Source organism: Stegodyphus dumicola, chromosome 5 (assembly GCF_044657685.1).
Source record: "Stegodyphus dumicola isolate Sdum_Otavi_A_Nest chromosome 5, ASM4465768v1".
In the NCBI taxonomy this organism is placed as follows: domain Eukaryota; kingdom Metazoa; phylum Arthropoda; class Arachnida; order Araneae; family Eresidae; genus Stegodyphus; species Stegodyphus dumicola.
The window spans coordinates 101,201,983-101,219,672 of NC_140772.1; the positions used below are offsets into that span (position 1 = coordinate 101,201,983).

Here is a 17,690-nt window from a genome sequence, read left to right on the forward strand (position 1 = left end):
TGATGTCACTCTTTGACATTCATCCTGATAAAGGGATTGCAGTTATGTTGCTTAAGAAAATTTACCAGATCCATAAACCGGATGACACTTTTAAAACACCAACATTTATTTTTCTTGTCTTTCTTTTATTACAATTTTTAAGTGCAACTGTTTTTAAAAACATAAAAGAAAATATAGACATTATGCATCTGTACATGCTTTCCTCATAGAAGGTGAATTCATTCTGTTTGCCACAATGGTATTAAAGTGAATGATTTTATTACTATATATTGGGTAATATAAAAAGTCTCTGCATTTTTTTGCCACTAGATGGTGTTGATGCCTATATATCTGGCAACACTCACCCGATTGTCTTAAACGAACATGTGCTTAAAAGGTGACCTTTAGCTTCCATTGTATGTAAAAATAGTTTTCTAATTCTTTGCCTGTGTAAAAAGTTATATTGATTTGAAAATGAGTGAAATATCTGAAGAAATACGTTATGTGATGCTTTTTTGCTGTAAAACTGGTAAAAGGCTGCAAAAACATGCCGAAAAATTTGTGAAGTGTATGGTGAGAATGCTGTGAGTGAATGAAGGACCCAGGAGTGGTTTGCAATTCTGTTCCGGAAATTTCAATATCAAAGATGCACCTCGCTCTGGTCGGCCAGTCACTGAAAAAGTCGATGAAATTTTGTAACTAGTAGAGCAAGACCTGTACTCAAGCTGTCAGGAAATAGCAGAGGCACTAAACATCAACCATATCATAGTTTGGAATAATTTGTAAAGAGCAGGTTACAAAAAGAAGCTCAATGTTTGGGTGCCACATAAATTGCAACCTAACGAAACCATCAATTCGGCCCTGTAGTGTGCACAACTTGACCATCTGAATGAAGCAATACAGAAGGAACGACCAGAATTGGCCAAAAGATAGGGAGTTGTGTTCCATCATGACAATGCATGGCCATACTCATCTTTGATGACTTGGAACAAATTGATGGATCTTGGTTGGGAAGTTTTGATGCATCCACCATATAGCCTAAACCTTTCACCGTCTGACTACCATCTTCTTCAGTCTCTGCAAAACTCTCTTGATAGTAAAAAAATTGGCCGTCCGAAGAGCCGCTGAAAATCACTCGCCCAAATTTTTCAACGATAAACTACAAAAGTTCTACACTGATGGAATTATGAAGCTACCCGAAAAATGTCAAAAGATCATAGATAATAATCGTTAATATATACTTGATTAAAATTGATTTTCAGTAAAGAAAATTTTTGTTCAAAGATGTACCAGAAAAGCGCAGAAACTTTTTATATGACCCAATTTATATAATTACAAAAGAATTCTTATAAAAAAAACATACTATAATCATGCCTATTATTTTTGCAAGTGAAAAATTGGCTCTAAATTTCTTATGTTATATATATATATATATAAATGTATATACAGGGTGCATAGGAAAATCTCTTTAACCTTATAACGTTGCGCGCCTCTAATTAGCACGCAACCTAGAGGTGACTGTGTAAGCTTGTATAAACCACAGAGTCTTATAAAGGGTTTAAGTCCCTTTTTATTCAATGTACTAAATTACAATTGCGTCCTCTTGACGCTTACAAACTGTGCCAACTAGGCAGTCAAAATAAAAATAATAACCTGAAAAGAAAATAAAGACAAGATTCTAACTACGAGGCTCTCTAAAATAACTAACTCACCGCGTTTTACAAATACCGCAGCTAATTCAGCAGACTCGAAGCTCACTGGAACAATTGCAACTACTTCCCGCCAAGCACATAGGCTGCAGCGCGGGGTTCTTTAATTCTCGATTTCTACCTCCGCGCTCGCGAAGTAAGAATAACTCTCTCACCGAACTCGTTTCCTTCTATTTAAATCATACTACTTCCGCTGATAATTTGAATGCTTGCACGTTCTACTCAAATTTACATATTCTGGCATTGGCAGTTCCAGGGGAAAGTAAGGATTGACAGGAAAGATAGTTTAAACTTAAAATAAATGTTAGTTAAAGTAAATATAAACCCTACATTTGCCGCTGCCAGAATTTGGAAAACTTGGAAGCAGGTCCTACAAACGACCTGTTGTAAGTTTATCTAATTCTGAACTAACTGGCGAAAGCCTCGTTTACACAAAAAAAATCTTATGTAACAATTAAAATTCTGTTAGTCGTTACAAAGCTTTCTTCTTACAGCAACTTTTCCTGGACTTCATCAATCAATCTTGGTCTTTCTTTCCAGCATCTGGAAGGAATAAGTATCAGTATCTTTCTACATACATTATAATTTACACTTTCTTGACACAATAAATTTTTGTTTTTAACGTTTCGTTTTTCTTAGTTATTGCTTACTTCACATTCATTCAATTTTTCAAGCATTAATTTAACTTTACCCTGGCTCTCCACCGTGTGTGGTGTCAAACGGGAATATTCGTGTTTTAGTCTTACAACACTTCCCCTAACCACCATGATTTGTTAGAATTCAACAACCAAATAGACACACCTTACTCGACATTCTACAACTCAATGAGCTACTTTAATATTCTTAAAAATTCAAATGTAGGTGGAGAACCCTACAAAACACATTCATTCTAACTTCCCCCTCATTCATCTTTAAACATGCAGGCTTTCGCTCTAAAGCATGACTTTATCTACAATTTACTACTTAAATTTTGACTTCATTGCTTTTAAGCATTCACTTTTAGCATCTACAATTTTATGCTTCTAGACTAAATTCTACTTTTACATAACATGCAAGTATTTACATACATTTACAAAAGTTTAATACATATGCTTTTTACAATTTACCATAAAATGAATAAGAGAAAATAAATTTTTACTTTACTCATTCTTCGCCAAGCTGGCGGTACTGGAACTAAAATTCTTATTAGTACAAGAATACGAAGTTATTTTTATCTCCGGCCAAATTTTGGCTTTAACATAACAGAATTAGTCTTTCGACCAACAGAAAATGCTTGTTTCTAGCTTTTACACTTAAAGAAAATAATACTTTTGCCTTAGCTAAATAAAGTAAAACAAAACTAAGTCTCAACCGAGACATATTGACTTTCGTCAAAACATAGAACTTTGTACTTATGCATAACATTTTGGAACAAAAGAGAAAAAAAAAATTTATAGAAGGTTTTAACTTATCTTTGAGTTTTCGATGCTTGAAACTTCGTCATCCGTTTTTGACAAAATTGATCCCAAGTTAGAGGTGTCATGGATGTCAATCTTCTCCTTGTTGATCTCCGCGTGTCGTCCCCGTTGATCTTTCTTTTGCGTCCTCTACATGCTGGCCTCTTGACGGAGTAATCGTCTGGTTGTTGGCCTTTGCGTTTCTGCCTGGGACGGCTGGTCTTGATGTCCTCCGGTCTGGAGTCCTTGAATTTCTTCTGTTCCTCGTACTTCTGTGCCTCCTGTTGGCGTTTCAGTTTCCGGAACGGCGGCCTTGCTGGCACCTGACTCTGTGGCCATGTGCGCGTTCTCCTTGATGTGTAATTTCTCCTGCCATCTTTTGTAGGTGGTGTTTTCGTCTTTACCACGGTTTCTTTACCCGGTTCATCTGTATTTTTGTTTTTCTTAAACGCCGGAGTTTGAAACTCATTTTTTCTTTTTGATACCGACGTCCGGGTTGTAGAAGTGCTAGGTCTCTCTTCAGTTCTCCGTTTCTTGGGTGGTGGAATAGTTGTTGCAGTCTCTGGCCCTTCTATTTCATTTAGACTTGAGTCCTGCAAGAAACTTTTAAGGATTTCAAAATCATTTGGATTATAGTATTTTTTCACCTGGTCGGGACTTGCTTTACAGATTTCCCCTCTCTCGTTTTTAAGATATAAGACTACTCCTTTGATTTCCTGAATTACATAGGGGCCTTCAAACTTTGGAGCTAGCTTTGCCATAAAATTGTCTGGGGCACTTGATAAAGAAAATTTCCGTTTCAATACTTTATCCCCAACTTTAAAATCTGCTTCACGGTGTTTTTTATCATAATAAATTTTCTGTCTATTTCTTGCCGTATCCGAGGTTTTAAGCGCCTGATCAATTAGCTTTTGCACGTCCTTTTGTCTAAATTCCTGCTCTCTTTGTTGCACAAAGAATAATTTATCTAAAGGCGTAATTAACTTTCTGCCTAAAAATAATTCTGCTGGAGTTTTTCCCGTAGTATCATGATGTGCCGTTCTTAAAGCATAAGCTAATTCATTTATGTAGCCATCCCAGCGCTTGTGATGTGTGCTAACGTAACTGCGAATTATTTTTACAATGTTTTTATTAACTATTTCTGCTATGTTAGCCTGTGGTCTATACGGAACCATTTTGATATGGCGTATATCAAGTCCATTGCATATGTTTTCAAATATTTGACTAATGAATTGTTTTCCGTTATCGCTAATGACTTTTATCGGTGCACCGTATTTTAAAATGTATCTGTGTAAGAATGCATCTGCGACTGTTTTGGCTGACGCGCGTTTAAGTGGAACAATTTCTATCCATTTTGAAAAATGATCTCCTATTACTAAAAGAAAACGATTTTTATTTAACTCGCTCTGGGGAAAGGGACCAAGGAGATCTATGCCTAAAATTTCATTCGGAAATGTAGCGTGAATGCTATTTAAGTACCCGGCCGGGCTGTAATTAATATCATTTATTAACTGACATTGATTGCAGGACCTGACATACGCCGTTACTATTTTGTATAATTGCGGGAAATATACCGCCTCGCGTACCCTTTTTAAAGTCTTTCTGACCCCGAGGTGGCCCGCTGTTTTTTTTTCGTGCAACTCCTTCAAAATGCTTAATCGAAGCGAGGCTGGAATGACTGGCTTATACTCAAGATTTTCGTTCGTTGTTTTCGTATAGAATAATAAATTATCTATTATTTCATAGTTTTTTGCTCTATTTCTTATCGCATCGATATCTGTATGCTCAAAGCTTTCGGGGTCTTTCAAATAAGCATAGATATTTCCAAATTCAGGATCAGCTTTCAGTTCAGTAATAACCGTATCTCTAGAATCTAAAATTTTTGAAGTCAACACAGCGCATTTAAGTTCATTACCTTCATCGTCCAGTTTTATACGAGAAAGTGCGTCAGCTACATTGTTTTCCTTACCCGGTTTATATTTTATTGTGATATTATATTCTTGGAGTTTTAAAGCCCATCTTATTAACCTGGGCGTTAGGTTTTTTCCCGAGTAAAGTCTACCAACCGCCGCATGATCCGAAAAGACTGTTACTGGCAATTTGCCGAAATAAACTCGAAATTTGTGTACAGCCATTAATACGGCTAATGTTTCTCTCTCTGTAGCTGTATAATTCCTTTGTGTCTGATTCAACGTTTTACTAAAAAATGCCAGAGGATGGCTAATTTGCATAAGAACCGCGCCCACCGCATAGTCTGACGCATCTGCTGCAATTTCCAGGTTTTCGTCCCCCTCCGGGAATTTTAAAACAGGGGCATTGATGAGCGCTTCTTTTAATCTTTCAAATGCTGTATTTGCTTCCGCTGTCAACGTAAATTTACCTCTCTTTCTTTTGATTACTAAGAGTGGTTCAACAATATTAGCGAAATCTTTTATGAAAGACCGATAGTAAGAACATAACCCAAGGAAAGACGAAAGTTTCTTGGCGGTGTTGGGCGGTGGGAAATTCTTGATGGCTTTTATTTTGAATCTTGCGTTTCTATATCCTTTTGCGAAATTTTATAACCGAGATATTTAAGTTCTTTAGTTGCGAACTTGCATTTTGAGGCGTTAATTGTAAGACCGGCCTCTTTTAATAATTTAAAAACTTGTTCGAGGTCATTAACGTGTTGTTCCAACGTACTACTCGTTATAATTATATCATCTAGATAAATTAAAGTTGATTTTCCTAGGACAGGCTTTAGAACAATGTCCATAGCTCTCTGGAATGTTGATGGGGCCCCACACAACCCAAAAGGCATGCGTAAAAATGCATAAGTGCCCGATTTTGTTATAAACGCGGTTTTATGTATATCGTCGGGTCTCATAGCTATTTGATAGTAGCCAGACGTTAAGTCCAAAGTAGACATATATCTTGTTGATTTGATCTGTCTAATGATCTCGTCTATAACCGGCAAAGGGTAAACTGGGAATTTAGTTATGCTATTTAGTTTTCTATAATCAATAGCAAACCTCCAAGCCCTTTTATCCGAAGGAGGAAACTCGTTCTTTTTCCTACATAGTACTACTGGACTCGCGTACTCACTATTTATGGGCGTTATTATTTTATTCTTTAACATCTCCTGAATATGTTCTTCGATGATTAAGTCTTTTTGTTTGTCATAGCGGCAAGGTTTAGTCCTACAAGGTTTTTTGGCATTTAATTGAATCTTGTGAGTCACGATCTGAGAGTTTCCCGGTTTTTCTGAAAACAAATGAGAAAAATTACTCACCACTTGCTGTATTGCTTTACTTTCCTGGTCATTCAAATGGCTAAGGTCCAATTCAGGTGTCTCCGCAGGTTCCACCACCCTCTGGTCTATCTCCAGCACCACGGAACTATCCTGAAAATTTAATTTGGCCCTCGCGGCCCTTAAAAAGTCCATACCTAAAATAAGAGAGTGTTGGAGGTGTTTCACCACAAAAATTAATACTTTCAGATTTTCCTCTTTTATCTGTAAGTTCAATGATACTTTCCCGATGCAGTGACATGTTTTTCCTTGCGCCGCTATAATTTCCGTATTTCTGGTTTTAAAAAGTCGTATCCTAAAAAAATTCTTTTTGAAGAACTTTTCACTCATAAAATTTCCTTCTGCCCCTGTATCGATGAGAGCTTCTACTGGTACATCGCCAACCAGGACTTGTATAATTGGTAGCTGTGAGTTTTTTACAATGACTGTATTTAGATGTCTATTTGAGGGTTTTTCTAAAACTTCCGGGGTCTGGACCCTCCCTTTCACAGGCCCCTCTAGTCGTTTAAAGCTTTCTTTTCAATCTGTGTCTTCTGGGTACGCGGATGCTTATTTTCAAATTTTCTTTTTGGGCCTTGCCCTTCAAGTTTCGATGCGTTAGCTTGATAGTTCTTTCCCCCATATGAGCGATTTCCATTTCTTGTTTCCTCCTTCCTTCTGGTACTTTGAGAACATGTTTCCCCTCTCGCTCTTTCCGCGATTCTGCGATTTTGAAACTTCACCGCCAATTCGAAAAGTTCCTGCAATGTGGTTGGGTTTCTAATTTCAAAGTAGTCTTGGACAGCGGGTAACAATCTTGGTAATATTATTTCAATAATCTCCGCATCGGGTTTCTTGCCATACAGCATATCCGTTAGCTTGATTTTTCGTAAAATAAAGTCCGTCAATTGTGCTGTATCCCGTTGATAGAAACTATATAGCTCGGCTTCCAGCCGTGCGCGATCTTTCACTATGGGGAAGGCCTTTACTAACGATTTTTTGAAATTTTCAAATGTATACGTCAGGCTTCCAAATTCACCTAGTAGAAATTTTCCTATATTTTTCCACCATAGCACGGCCTGTCCTCTTAGTGCTGATGTGGCAATAGCAACTTTTTGTCTTTCAGGCACAGGATAGAGCTGAAAGTGGTTTTCTATACCTTCTAAAAATACGGACACCGAATTTTTTCCGTCGAAATAGACGTTTGGCTTGATTGATGCTCTCAAAGTCTGGACCAGGTATCCAAATCCTTCTAACTGAGTTGTCATTTCTTGGTGTTGTCCAGCAGCTTCCATCCAATTTTCGGCCATTTCAGTTCGATAAGTGTTCGGGCGCCAATATAACGTTGCGCGCCTCTAATTAGCACGCAACCTAGAGGTGACTGTGTAAGCTTGTATAAACCACAGAGTCTTATAAAGGGTTTAAGTCCCTTTTTATTCAATGTACTAAATTACAATTGCGTCCTCTTGACGCTTACAAACTGTGCCAACTAGGCAGTCAAAATAAAAATAATAACCTGAAAAGAAAATAAAGACAAGATTCTAACTACGAGGCTCTCTAAAATAACTAACTCACTGCGTTTTACAAATACCGCAGCTAATTCAGCAGACTCGAAGCTCACTGGAACAATTGCAACTACTTCCCGCCAAGCACATAGGCTGCAGCGCGGGGTTCTTTAATTCTCGATTTCTACCTCCGCGCTCGCGAAGTAAGAATAACTCTCTCACCGAACTCGTTTCCTTCTATTTAAATCATACTACTTCCGCTGATAATTTGAATGCTTGCGTGTTCTACTCAAATTTACATATTCTGGCATTGGCAGTTCCAGGGGAAAGTAAGGATTGACAGGAAAGATAGTTTAAACTTAAAATAAATGTTAGTTAAAGTAAATATAAACCCTACAACCTGAAAATATTTGTGAGCAATGGGAGCTACAGCTATACAAGTGAGGTAACTGTATATTAAAGCGACTACGCCTGACCTAATGCAAATGAGAGCAGAGTCCTTAGTGGCAAAATTTGGAAGATAGGCATTGCAAATCAAAAACGAAAAGAGATAGAGCAAAATTTGCAATTAGAAAGTTTTAGAGCATCAATTAATTAATACAGAACAACATTTGGTTCACACGGATAAGATAAACTGTTGCCTGTATACCCAAAGATGTCTGCAATCAATACCCTCTGTTTTCTGTAAACATTTGAAAGGAATAGCCGTAGGTATTAAGAAATACACACCTTTTCATTGCAAAAAATACATACTTACATCAATACAGTTTTATAAAATCACATAGACATACACAAGGGGGGGGAACACAAAAGCAAACTGTCACACAGTGATAGCAAGTTATTGTCTGCCATTAAGATTATAATGAGATTTGAGATTATGCTGTTTGTATGAAGCGAGAGCCAATACCTTTTAAACTAAAACTTTAAATGCATTGGAAATTAAAATTTTACAGACGTTACAGTACAATATAACATCACAATCTTCAATTGCACACTGCTACAGTTCCAAAATGTGAATATGCAGAGTTGAATAGTCGTGCATCAGTTGTAAACATCTTTGGGTATACAGGCGACAATTTATCTTGTTCGAACCAAATGTGGTTTTGTAATAATTAACTGATGCTCTAAAACTTTCTAACTGGAAATTTTGTTCTATCTCTTTTTATTTTCGATTTGCAATGCGTGTCTTCCAAATTTTGCCTCTAGGGGCACTGATGTCATTTGCATTAGGGCAATTTTGCTTTACTATACCGTTACCTCACCTGCATAGCTGTAGCTCTCTCCATTCGCAAGAATTTTCAGGTTAAAGGGACTTTCCTATGCATCCTGTATATAGTGTCAAAATGACTTTCAATTCCCAACTGAAAATTTTAGAATTAGTATTAGTATTTAAAAATTTGTCATAAAAATATCATATCAGATTATTCGAAAAAATTTCTTGTAGTAAGTAACCTGATGAAAGTTATTAGACATCCTTGGGACCCAATGACTCAGTTTATGTATACTAAAAATCAATAATGAGGCTTATTGGGATAAGCATTTGTTGCATATTTTAGAACTCTTCTGGAAAATGTCTTCTGTTTCTCATTGGTTAGTTATACTGTGAAGCTTAATTGATTTCTAATGCAGACACACATAAACTTTGTTAGTTATCTAGAGTAATTAAAATGAATGCTTTATGTGTATTTTATTTATGAGCAATTAATTTATGTGTGAGCCTGTGGAGAGTATGGATTATGAAGAATTTCTCCATTCGTAAATGCATTTTAATATATATTAATTAAATTCTCTTATAAATTTATTAATGAAATAAAATGTCAAAAAATGAAAAACGTAATTTTTAGTTCAGTTAAATTTTTTCTCCTTTTCAAAATTGTTAATAAAAGAAACTGCAGTTTCCTAAAAAAATTACATTTTAAATACCTATCATGTGGGTTAAAATAAAATGTTGAATAACAATTATTGGAGAACTTAAACAACAAGAATCAGCTTTTAATGCCTGTAAATTTTGCAAGACTAGTTTCGATGGTTCTGTATTTAAATCATCCTAACTACTCCTGCAAAATTTACAGACATTATGCTGATTCTCGGTGTTTAACTTTTCCAATAATCTATCATCTGGTTAATAAATTATGCCCTACTTCCCATTAAGAGTGACTGATTTAACTTTCTATTATATGCATATCATTTAGATTACTTTTTTATACTTACCTTAGAAGTTAACATAAATCACTCATTCCCTACATTAATAAAAAGCCAGTTTCACACATTAATAAAGCACTTCACAGAAGCATATCTTTCCTTGGGTAGATAACTGTTGTGTGCCTTGTTTTAATCAGTTAACCTAACTTGACCATTAATGATAATTTTTACTTTAATAATTTATTAGAATCACTTTTAAAATGAATTTTCTATAGCAAATATTTTAGCATTGAAATTTAATATTTATAAGTATTTATTGAATGCAGAAAAAGCTATGCACAAACTTTTTATCAATAGAAAAGAAAGATAAAATAAAAGAAATTTTTTAATTTATTGTTTTGTCAGTACCATGTACTTTAGCCAAATAACATAATTCAGGCTCTGTCAACATTGCCTTAATATTTTAAGTACTTTGAAATATTTAATTTAAAAAAGATAATTAAAATTTTGCTCATTTCAAAGCTCTTGAAGAAATTCAACATCTATCCATGAGCGCTGGAGCTAGTCCTTCAAGTTCAAAAGATATTAGAGAATGTGATGAAAATATTGAAAAAGAAATTTCAGAAATCAGAAGACCAGTTCTAGAAAGCACATCAGATAAAGAATATATTCCGGATCTAAGAAAAAGAAAGTTGCCTAAAATATTGGAGAATGTTCCAACATGATTTTCATGCCATATATTATTTTAATTATAATTCTGGCGTACTATGCAGATCATTTTGGAACTGCTTTGAATTATGTGTGAGATCTTGAACTCTTATTTAGCACATATCTAATATTGTATATATTTAAGAGCTATATAATTATATATATTATAATGATGTATGTTATTTAAAAGTAATAGTTTATTTTACTGAATTCTAAATGTAAAACAAACAAAAAATTTTAACAAAATTGTCATTTTTGAAAAGTTAAAGATGTAACTGTGAACATCTTATGCTTTTCAAATAAAAATATTTTTATATTTTTATATCTATCTTGTACATTCACAGTTTATGAAATTGCATTGCATCTAAAAATAAATCCCATTAGTTATAAATGCATAATTTTGTGCATTGTTAGTTTTAAATAATAAGAATTTTTCCCCCCTGTTGCTCTATGCTGGTTGAATGTAATATCACTTCTTTTTCAATGATTTGTAAATGCTAATTTTTGTATATTTAATTTAAAATTTTAAGTGTTTAATTCAATTTTTCTTTATTCTTAATTACCTTTTGGTAAAAAGCAAAGAATTTATCATTTACATATTATTTACAAATAGAAATATATTGAAATTTTTATAGTGTGTGAAGTTTCATGAATTTTGTGATAATAATTGTTTGGTTAAAATAATTAAATCTGTGTTCAGTGAAGAGCAAGTGAAGTTCTGAGCAAAAATTGATTTGGGGAATAACATAGTTTTAAGACAATAAATGATCATATATAGCTTTTTATTTAGTCATGATTATGCATATAAGTGGTTATTATAATATATACATCTCCACCTTAATATATATGTGTGTGTTAAGATAAAGAATATGTAAATCAGCTTTATAATTTAATTTAGTAATAGCCTCTTAATTCTTCATTTTTAATTTTGGTATTTCCTCTCTGTATTCTAGAAATCATAATAACTTTTCTGGACTGCACCTTTTCTAGATCAATCTATATCACATGGCTTGCCTAATGCTGATGATGTAGCTAATTTGGAACCTAAATTCAAAATTTCAAGAACTGAAACCTATCTCTTAATAAACAATCAAATCAAACCTTGTGATGAGCCTCTTGCACACTTTTGCTTCCACCTCTGATGTCCCTAGGATGCTGCTTCTCTGCTCTGTTTTTATTACAATAGTATCAAAAATGTAAATATTCTGGAAATAGTCATGATTAGAGTACCAAGTGAATTGCCACAAATGTTAATTGAAATAAAAATGAAATTTAATCTTCTTTGGCTGCTAAGTTTGCTGTTCGTTACAGATTCAACATTCTTACATTCTGTGCAATTAATAAAGTTGAATATTTAATCCTACTTGGCTGCCATATTTCCTCTTCAGCATGGATCTTTGTTCTATGCCATCAGTATTGCTACGCCTTTTTATTGCACAAACACACATATATATTAAGAATGAAAGGCCAAGACAAACTCATAAAAAAGACTTATAAAGCTCTACATCATAATTGTTCAACTAATTACAGATGTGTTCAGACCAGATTCAATTATTTTTCTGTAACCAAAGTTAGTTTTTGTCTTTCAGTCTGTTTCTAGAAAAATATTCAGGGAAAATCACTGTTAGAAATTAAATCAGTTTAAAATATATCATAAAGTTATGTTATAATAATTTTATATGATTTTTTATTTAGTTATAAAATTATATATAAGTTGATTATTTAATATACTGTATATTTTTGTATTTATTATTGTTTTAAATATACAGTCCAAGAAAGGTTTATGAAGTTCATTGTTAGCATTTAAAGAAGCCCTAGATGGAACCCCAGACCAAATATGAGTTAAATGTTTTACCAAAGAGTTTTTCCCATATTATTTCCAAATATGCTGAGATGCTTACTGTAATGTGGCAGATTTACGCATCAGTGTATTTTTAAAAATTATATATTAATTTTACTTATTTCAAAAGATGTGTATATGTGTTTATGCCAAAGAATGAAATACTCTAAAGCAATAAAAGTGCAACATGGTGATTCAGAATTTCATATTTTTTACACTTTTATGTAGTCTGAAGCAATTTGCTAGTTGTATAGTTTAAGTAATTTCAAATATTTAAAAAATTTATTTTCTTTTTTCTTTTCAAAAAGAATTAAAATTTAGAATGCAAGTATACCTCAAGCTGTGTGTTCAACTTCAGGCTGCTATGGTAAAATAAGTATCATGATAAAATGAGGCAAATTAATATTTTGGTTTCCTGCTACTTACAATGTTTATGTTCACACTTTACATATTATAGGATATATAATGCACAAATGATGATTACCTTATTCATGGATTATGCTTGAGCTGCAGTAATAATTTTGATTTCTTTTGGGAAATTTCCTTTTCATTCACTTCTCGGCTAATTAACTTAATGCAAGAAATGTAGTTTTTAGTCATCTTAGTGTTTAGTATGATTTTCTGTTTGCAATTAATGGGTTTAATTTAAAATAAGAGGCATATGATTCTTTTTTTTTCACTTGCAATATATGATAATTAATGCTTCCTCCTATTGATTTAATGCAAGAGTTTGATTTATTTCATGAATTTACAGTTTACAATATGAGCTTTATAGAAATACTATATTTTCATAAAAAGAGCAAGTTATGATTTAGACAGTATTATCTCTCTTCTGAGGATTGAAATGATAAATATAGTCAAAGAAAAGTTAAAGGCCATAGTAAAATTATCATTTGGCTTATTTTCTGTATAATGATAAAAAATGACTCAAAGTATTAAAAGAATTATGAATATGGCATATAGAGATGAAGTGGGCAAATATAGTTGGAAATGTGACATCTATCAGTTAAATGGCAAAATTTCCACAAACCTTCAATTTATGGAAAAGGGAAATATATTTAAAATGCATAAAAATGAGGTATGCTTGTATCTGGTAAGTAGAAATTGTAGAAACATTAAACGGATATCTGAATTTTGTAAAGTTAATTTATTTTTAAAAACTTAAGAATAATGATATTTATGTTATAATATTTTTGCTCATTTCATGCTTGAAATATTTAAAAAAATATTTTTAATTAATATATTAAATTTACTTTCCTCCATTTTATAAATATTTGTCTTCTTGTATCTCCTAAAGGGAGTTTCTGAGAAAAAAGTTTTATAATCAGATTTTGAATAATAAAAAATGAAACGTGGACGTGAGGAAAATATTACAAAAATTAACTTTTGTATAAATCTTCAAAAAAATTAATTACTTTTTTGTTCCTTTTCATTGGATAAGAATTTTTCAAATCAAGCCTCTGTGTTGTTAATAACAATTCACATATTTGCTTGTGCACCCAAACAATTTTGAAATTTTGTTTTGATTGACAAATGGGTACTAAATCTGAACTTGCATAAAAGTATGTCCTTGCAAATGGGATGAGTAGGTAGCAAATGGGATGAGTAGTTTTACTAAGTTTTGGGAACATGTTCATCAGTTCAAAGAGGAATATTTTGGAAAAATATTGCTTTCAGACTGTATTTCAAAACCACAATCTGTGTGCAATTCTAAAAGATCTTCCATCAGTTCTTTGTTATCCAACATATGATCCAAATTGAAAGAGTATGAGGTTATAATCCATATTTCTGAAGTTTTCAGTTCCTTGCCTTTAAATTACTTGTCAAATGTCTGATAATATTACCAAATGATCCACAATTTCTTTACATACACATCACACACTGATATTAATAATATATGTAACAAATCTGTTATCAACATAAATGCAGGAAATAGGTTTTGCACAGACGTCAGTAGCATGCATGTAATTTTTAAGCAATTATTCAATTTATCTTAAACAAAAAATAAAAATATTAACTCACAACCCTAAAATGCTACCTCGCATCCCTCTTTGGGAGCCCATGCTGTACATCATGAAGTACAGTGCCCACTGCTTATTAAACTCATTAGTTAATAAAATCATTCAATTATTATGTTCAAATTTTCAGGCAACAAAACAAATAAATTCTGCCATTTATTAACTTCGTCTTCATAGCTTATAAAATTCAGATTAGTAAAAGACTGATTTTTCAGCACCAGAGTACCCTATATACCTATCAAAGCTGTTTGTCATTTATCCATTTAGCTTATATTGATCATGACTTATTTATTATTTAATTATGCAGTGATTCAATAAAAGGAGTTTGATTTAAATTTTTCTGCCTCCTGATCCTTTTACTTGTCAGACATTATCTTCAGAATTCTTAAACTGTATAAAAAAATCTTCTACAGGCGTAAATGAGTGTTTCTTCTCAAATGCCAGTTGATGAGAGTTGGAGGTGCAATTTCTGCTTCCCACTTCCCAAGGTTTCCACAACCAAAATCTACTGGGCCGATTGACAAAATTCAAATTGCATGCTTTGTGTCTCGAAAGTGCGACTTAGGAATATATGTTAGATTTATATATAGCACTATTATAACATAGTTACTTGGACAGAAAATTGGACTTTTTCTGAAATAACATACCAATATTTTCACATATTTCGATTCTACGACTCAAATTATGCCAGACTACCAAGTTTTGTAAAAATGGTACGAGTAAGTTTTTAAAAAATTAGCTCTCAAAATTTTAGCTCCTCAATGTTAATTGAATTTGGCATATATTTATTAATATCTCTTTTTTATTAAACTTTTTTAATTTTTCCTTTCACATTTCGAAATTTAGGTTCATTTCGAATAAAATTCAGCCATTTTTTGTGTTTTATTTTTAAAATTTGTATTTTTAAAATAATTTTTATAAATTTTTCTAAAAAATCTTTGAATTATAACCTATAAAATTTTTACCATCACCTTAAATAAAACGTATTTCTAAGCCTACCTCCAAAAAATTAGAGTTTTTTATTCAAAATATTCTATCTAAGATATACACGAATTTACATATTTTCAAGTTTTAAAATTTGCCTCTTTTTTTTTTTTTTTTTTTTTTTTGAGCGATAATAACGCCAAGTGTGGTTTATGGATTTTGTTACAGTGAATTGCCACAGCTATTTTTAACCTTAGATTTCAAATAAAATTTTAGGGAGAATCAATTATATGAAATTGTTTCCGTCAATGATGCATAATAAATATTTATTAATACTATGTGAAAAATTATTTTTTTAAATTATAGATGATATTCAAATTTTTAACTTTTTTTTAATTTCTTTATTTCTCACTTTTTTTTTTTTTTTTTTTTAATATTTGTAAGAGTAAATTTTTATCTTCGGCGTGTTATTGTGTGTTACTTTACTTGAACTTCGTTTAAATCAAATTGGCTAAAACAGAGAACTTTCGTTTGATGTTTATTTGAATTTTATGAAAATATTTTGGTGACATTTTAACTGCACAATTTATTTCTAAACAAGCTGTTGCTTATGAAATTGCTAAAAGAGCGGCTGATGCTATCATCCATATTTTTAAAGCACAGTTTATTTTTATAGAAACATAAGATTTAGAATAATAATTTTTATAAAAGTCGAATTCTGATATAAACATACAACCCTCTAGAGACCGAATTAATGGAAGTTCAGTGGTTATGTAGAAATGATCTGCAGCTATTTAATGGCTTGGTAGATCAGGAAGTTATGTGGACAAGTAAGAATAATTATATAAACGACACTCAACATTCTGGACTTAATAACCAACGAAGGTACAATGTTTATTAAATGAATTTAAGAAGTTTTTAAATATAAAATATCTACTCATTTTTTATCCTAAAATGTATTTTTATGCGTATTGCATTTTCATTATATCCTTAAAATTCTAATTTAGAATGTAATTGTTAAGAACTGAATTCTAATCATCAATAATATAATAAGTGATTATTATGGTTATCAATAAATCCTTCTTATAAAGTAATTGTAAATACCGTAATTTCCGGAAGAAAGGCCGCATCAGCGTAAACGCCGCACTCGAGAAAAATGGCGGGAAAAAATTAAAATTACACAGAAACGCCGCAATAGATTAAATTGCGCGTGACATCGTCGTGGGCCGTATAGATGCAAAAACTCAACCTAAGTCCTGATATATGACATACCAGTTAAGAAAAATGCATGAAATGAAACCATAACTCAAAAATAAATTAAAGGTAAGAAATGTATAGCTTCTGTGCAGTTTAGAGACATTTTCAAAAATTTTCCGCTCCCTAATTATAAACTATCCAACAAGTACTTGTACCCAAACTGATGGGATCTGTATTTGGCAGAATGCCAAGAAAAATCCATTCATGCTGAAGGGGAAATATGTCAGAGTTCGTTATTTCGAGGAAGGTGGAGTCGTGTCCGCCTTTGAAAAAAATTGCAGAAAAGGCAGGGGTGGGGAGAGGATGGGTCCTGGAAGATTCATCGAATGGCAGAGGAGAGAAACTATTCAAACTGATGAGAATGTTGATTTGAAAGGGGGAAGAATGTTATTGTTCTGAGATCTCGTTTAGGGTGAATAAGGCATGTAGGTCCGTTCAAGGGAAAGAATGTAAACAAAATAACGTTCGCAAAAAGCAACTGAGTGGTCTTTTGTGTGGGAACAGCACCAGTCTATGCACAATGACAAGGCCATCCAAACTATGTACAATGACCATCATAGGAAATATTTTATTTTTAGTGCACCTAAACGCCGCATGGGTAGAAACGCCGCACCCGCTGAAAATTTAAGTTTTAAACACGTAAACGCCGCGGCGTTTCTTACGGAAATTACGGTATTTCAAAAGTTGTCCTTTTCTATGCAAATATTTCTAATTTTATATTAATCAAAATTGCACGATATTTATTTGCACTTCAATTCTTACCTTCAGCTCTAGTTCTAAGTTACAAATCAATTATGTTTAATTAAGGAATGACCATCTAAGTTTAGAAACAGCGTATTGGTGCCGTAATAGCAATTCAGTTATTGGCGCGATATCTTTCATGTTTCTCCCGGTTAGCAAGTTA

At 32.7% G+C, this 17,690-nt stretch overlaps 1 protein-coding gene across 10 annotated transcripts in view; it reads left to right on the forward strand.

The window, feature by feature from the left end:
* Seipin (lipid droplet biogenesis associated protein seipin) overlaps window positions 1–14,940 on the forward strand; it is an 81,210-nt gene extending 66,270 nt beyond the window's left edge. For 8 of the 10 annotated variants that reach the window (XM_085816909.1, XM_085816914.1, XM_085816911.1 and 5 more), the window contains one exon: window positions 10,562–11,843. In XM_085816909.1, the coding sequence (XP_085673035.1) occupies window positions 10,562–10,764 (203 nt within the window). In that variant the 3' untranslated portion in view covers window positions 10,765–11,843. Of the gene's footprint in view, window positions 1–10,561 lie in introns of all 10 variants that reach the window. The other 2 variants (XM_085816913.1, XM_085816910.1) reach the window with 2 other exon arrangements.
* Window positions 14,941–17,690: the final 2,750 nt, after the last annotated feature.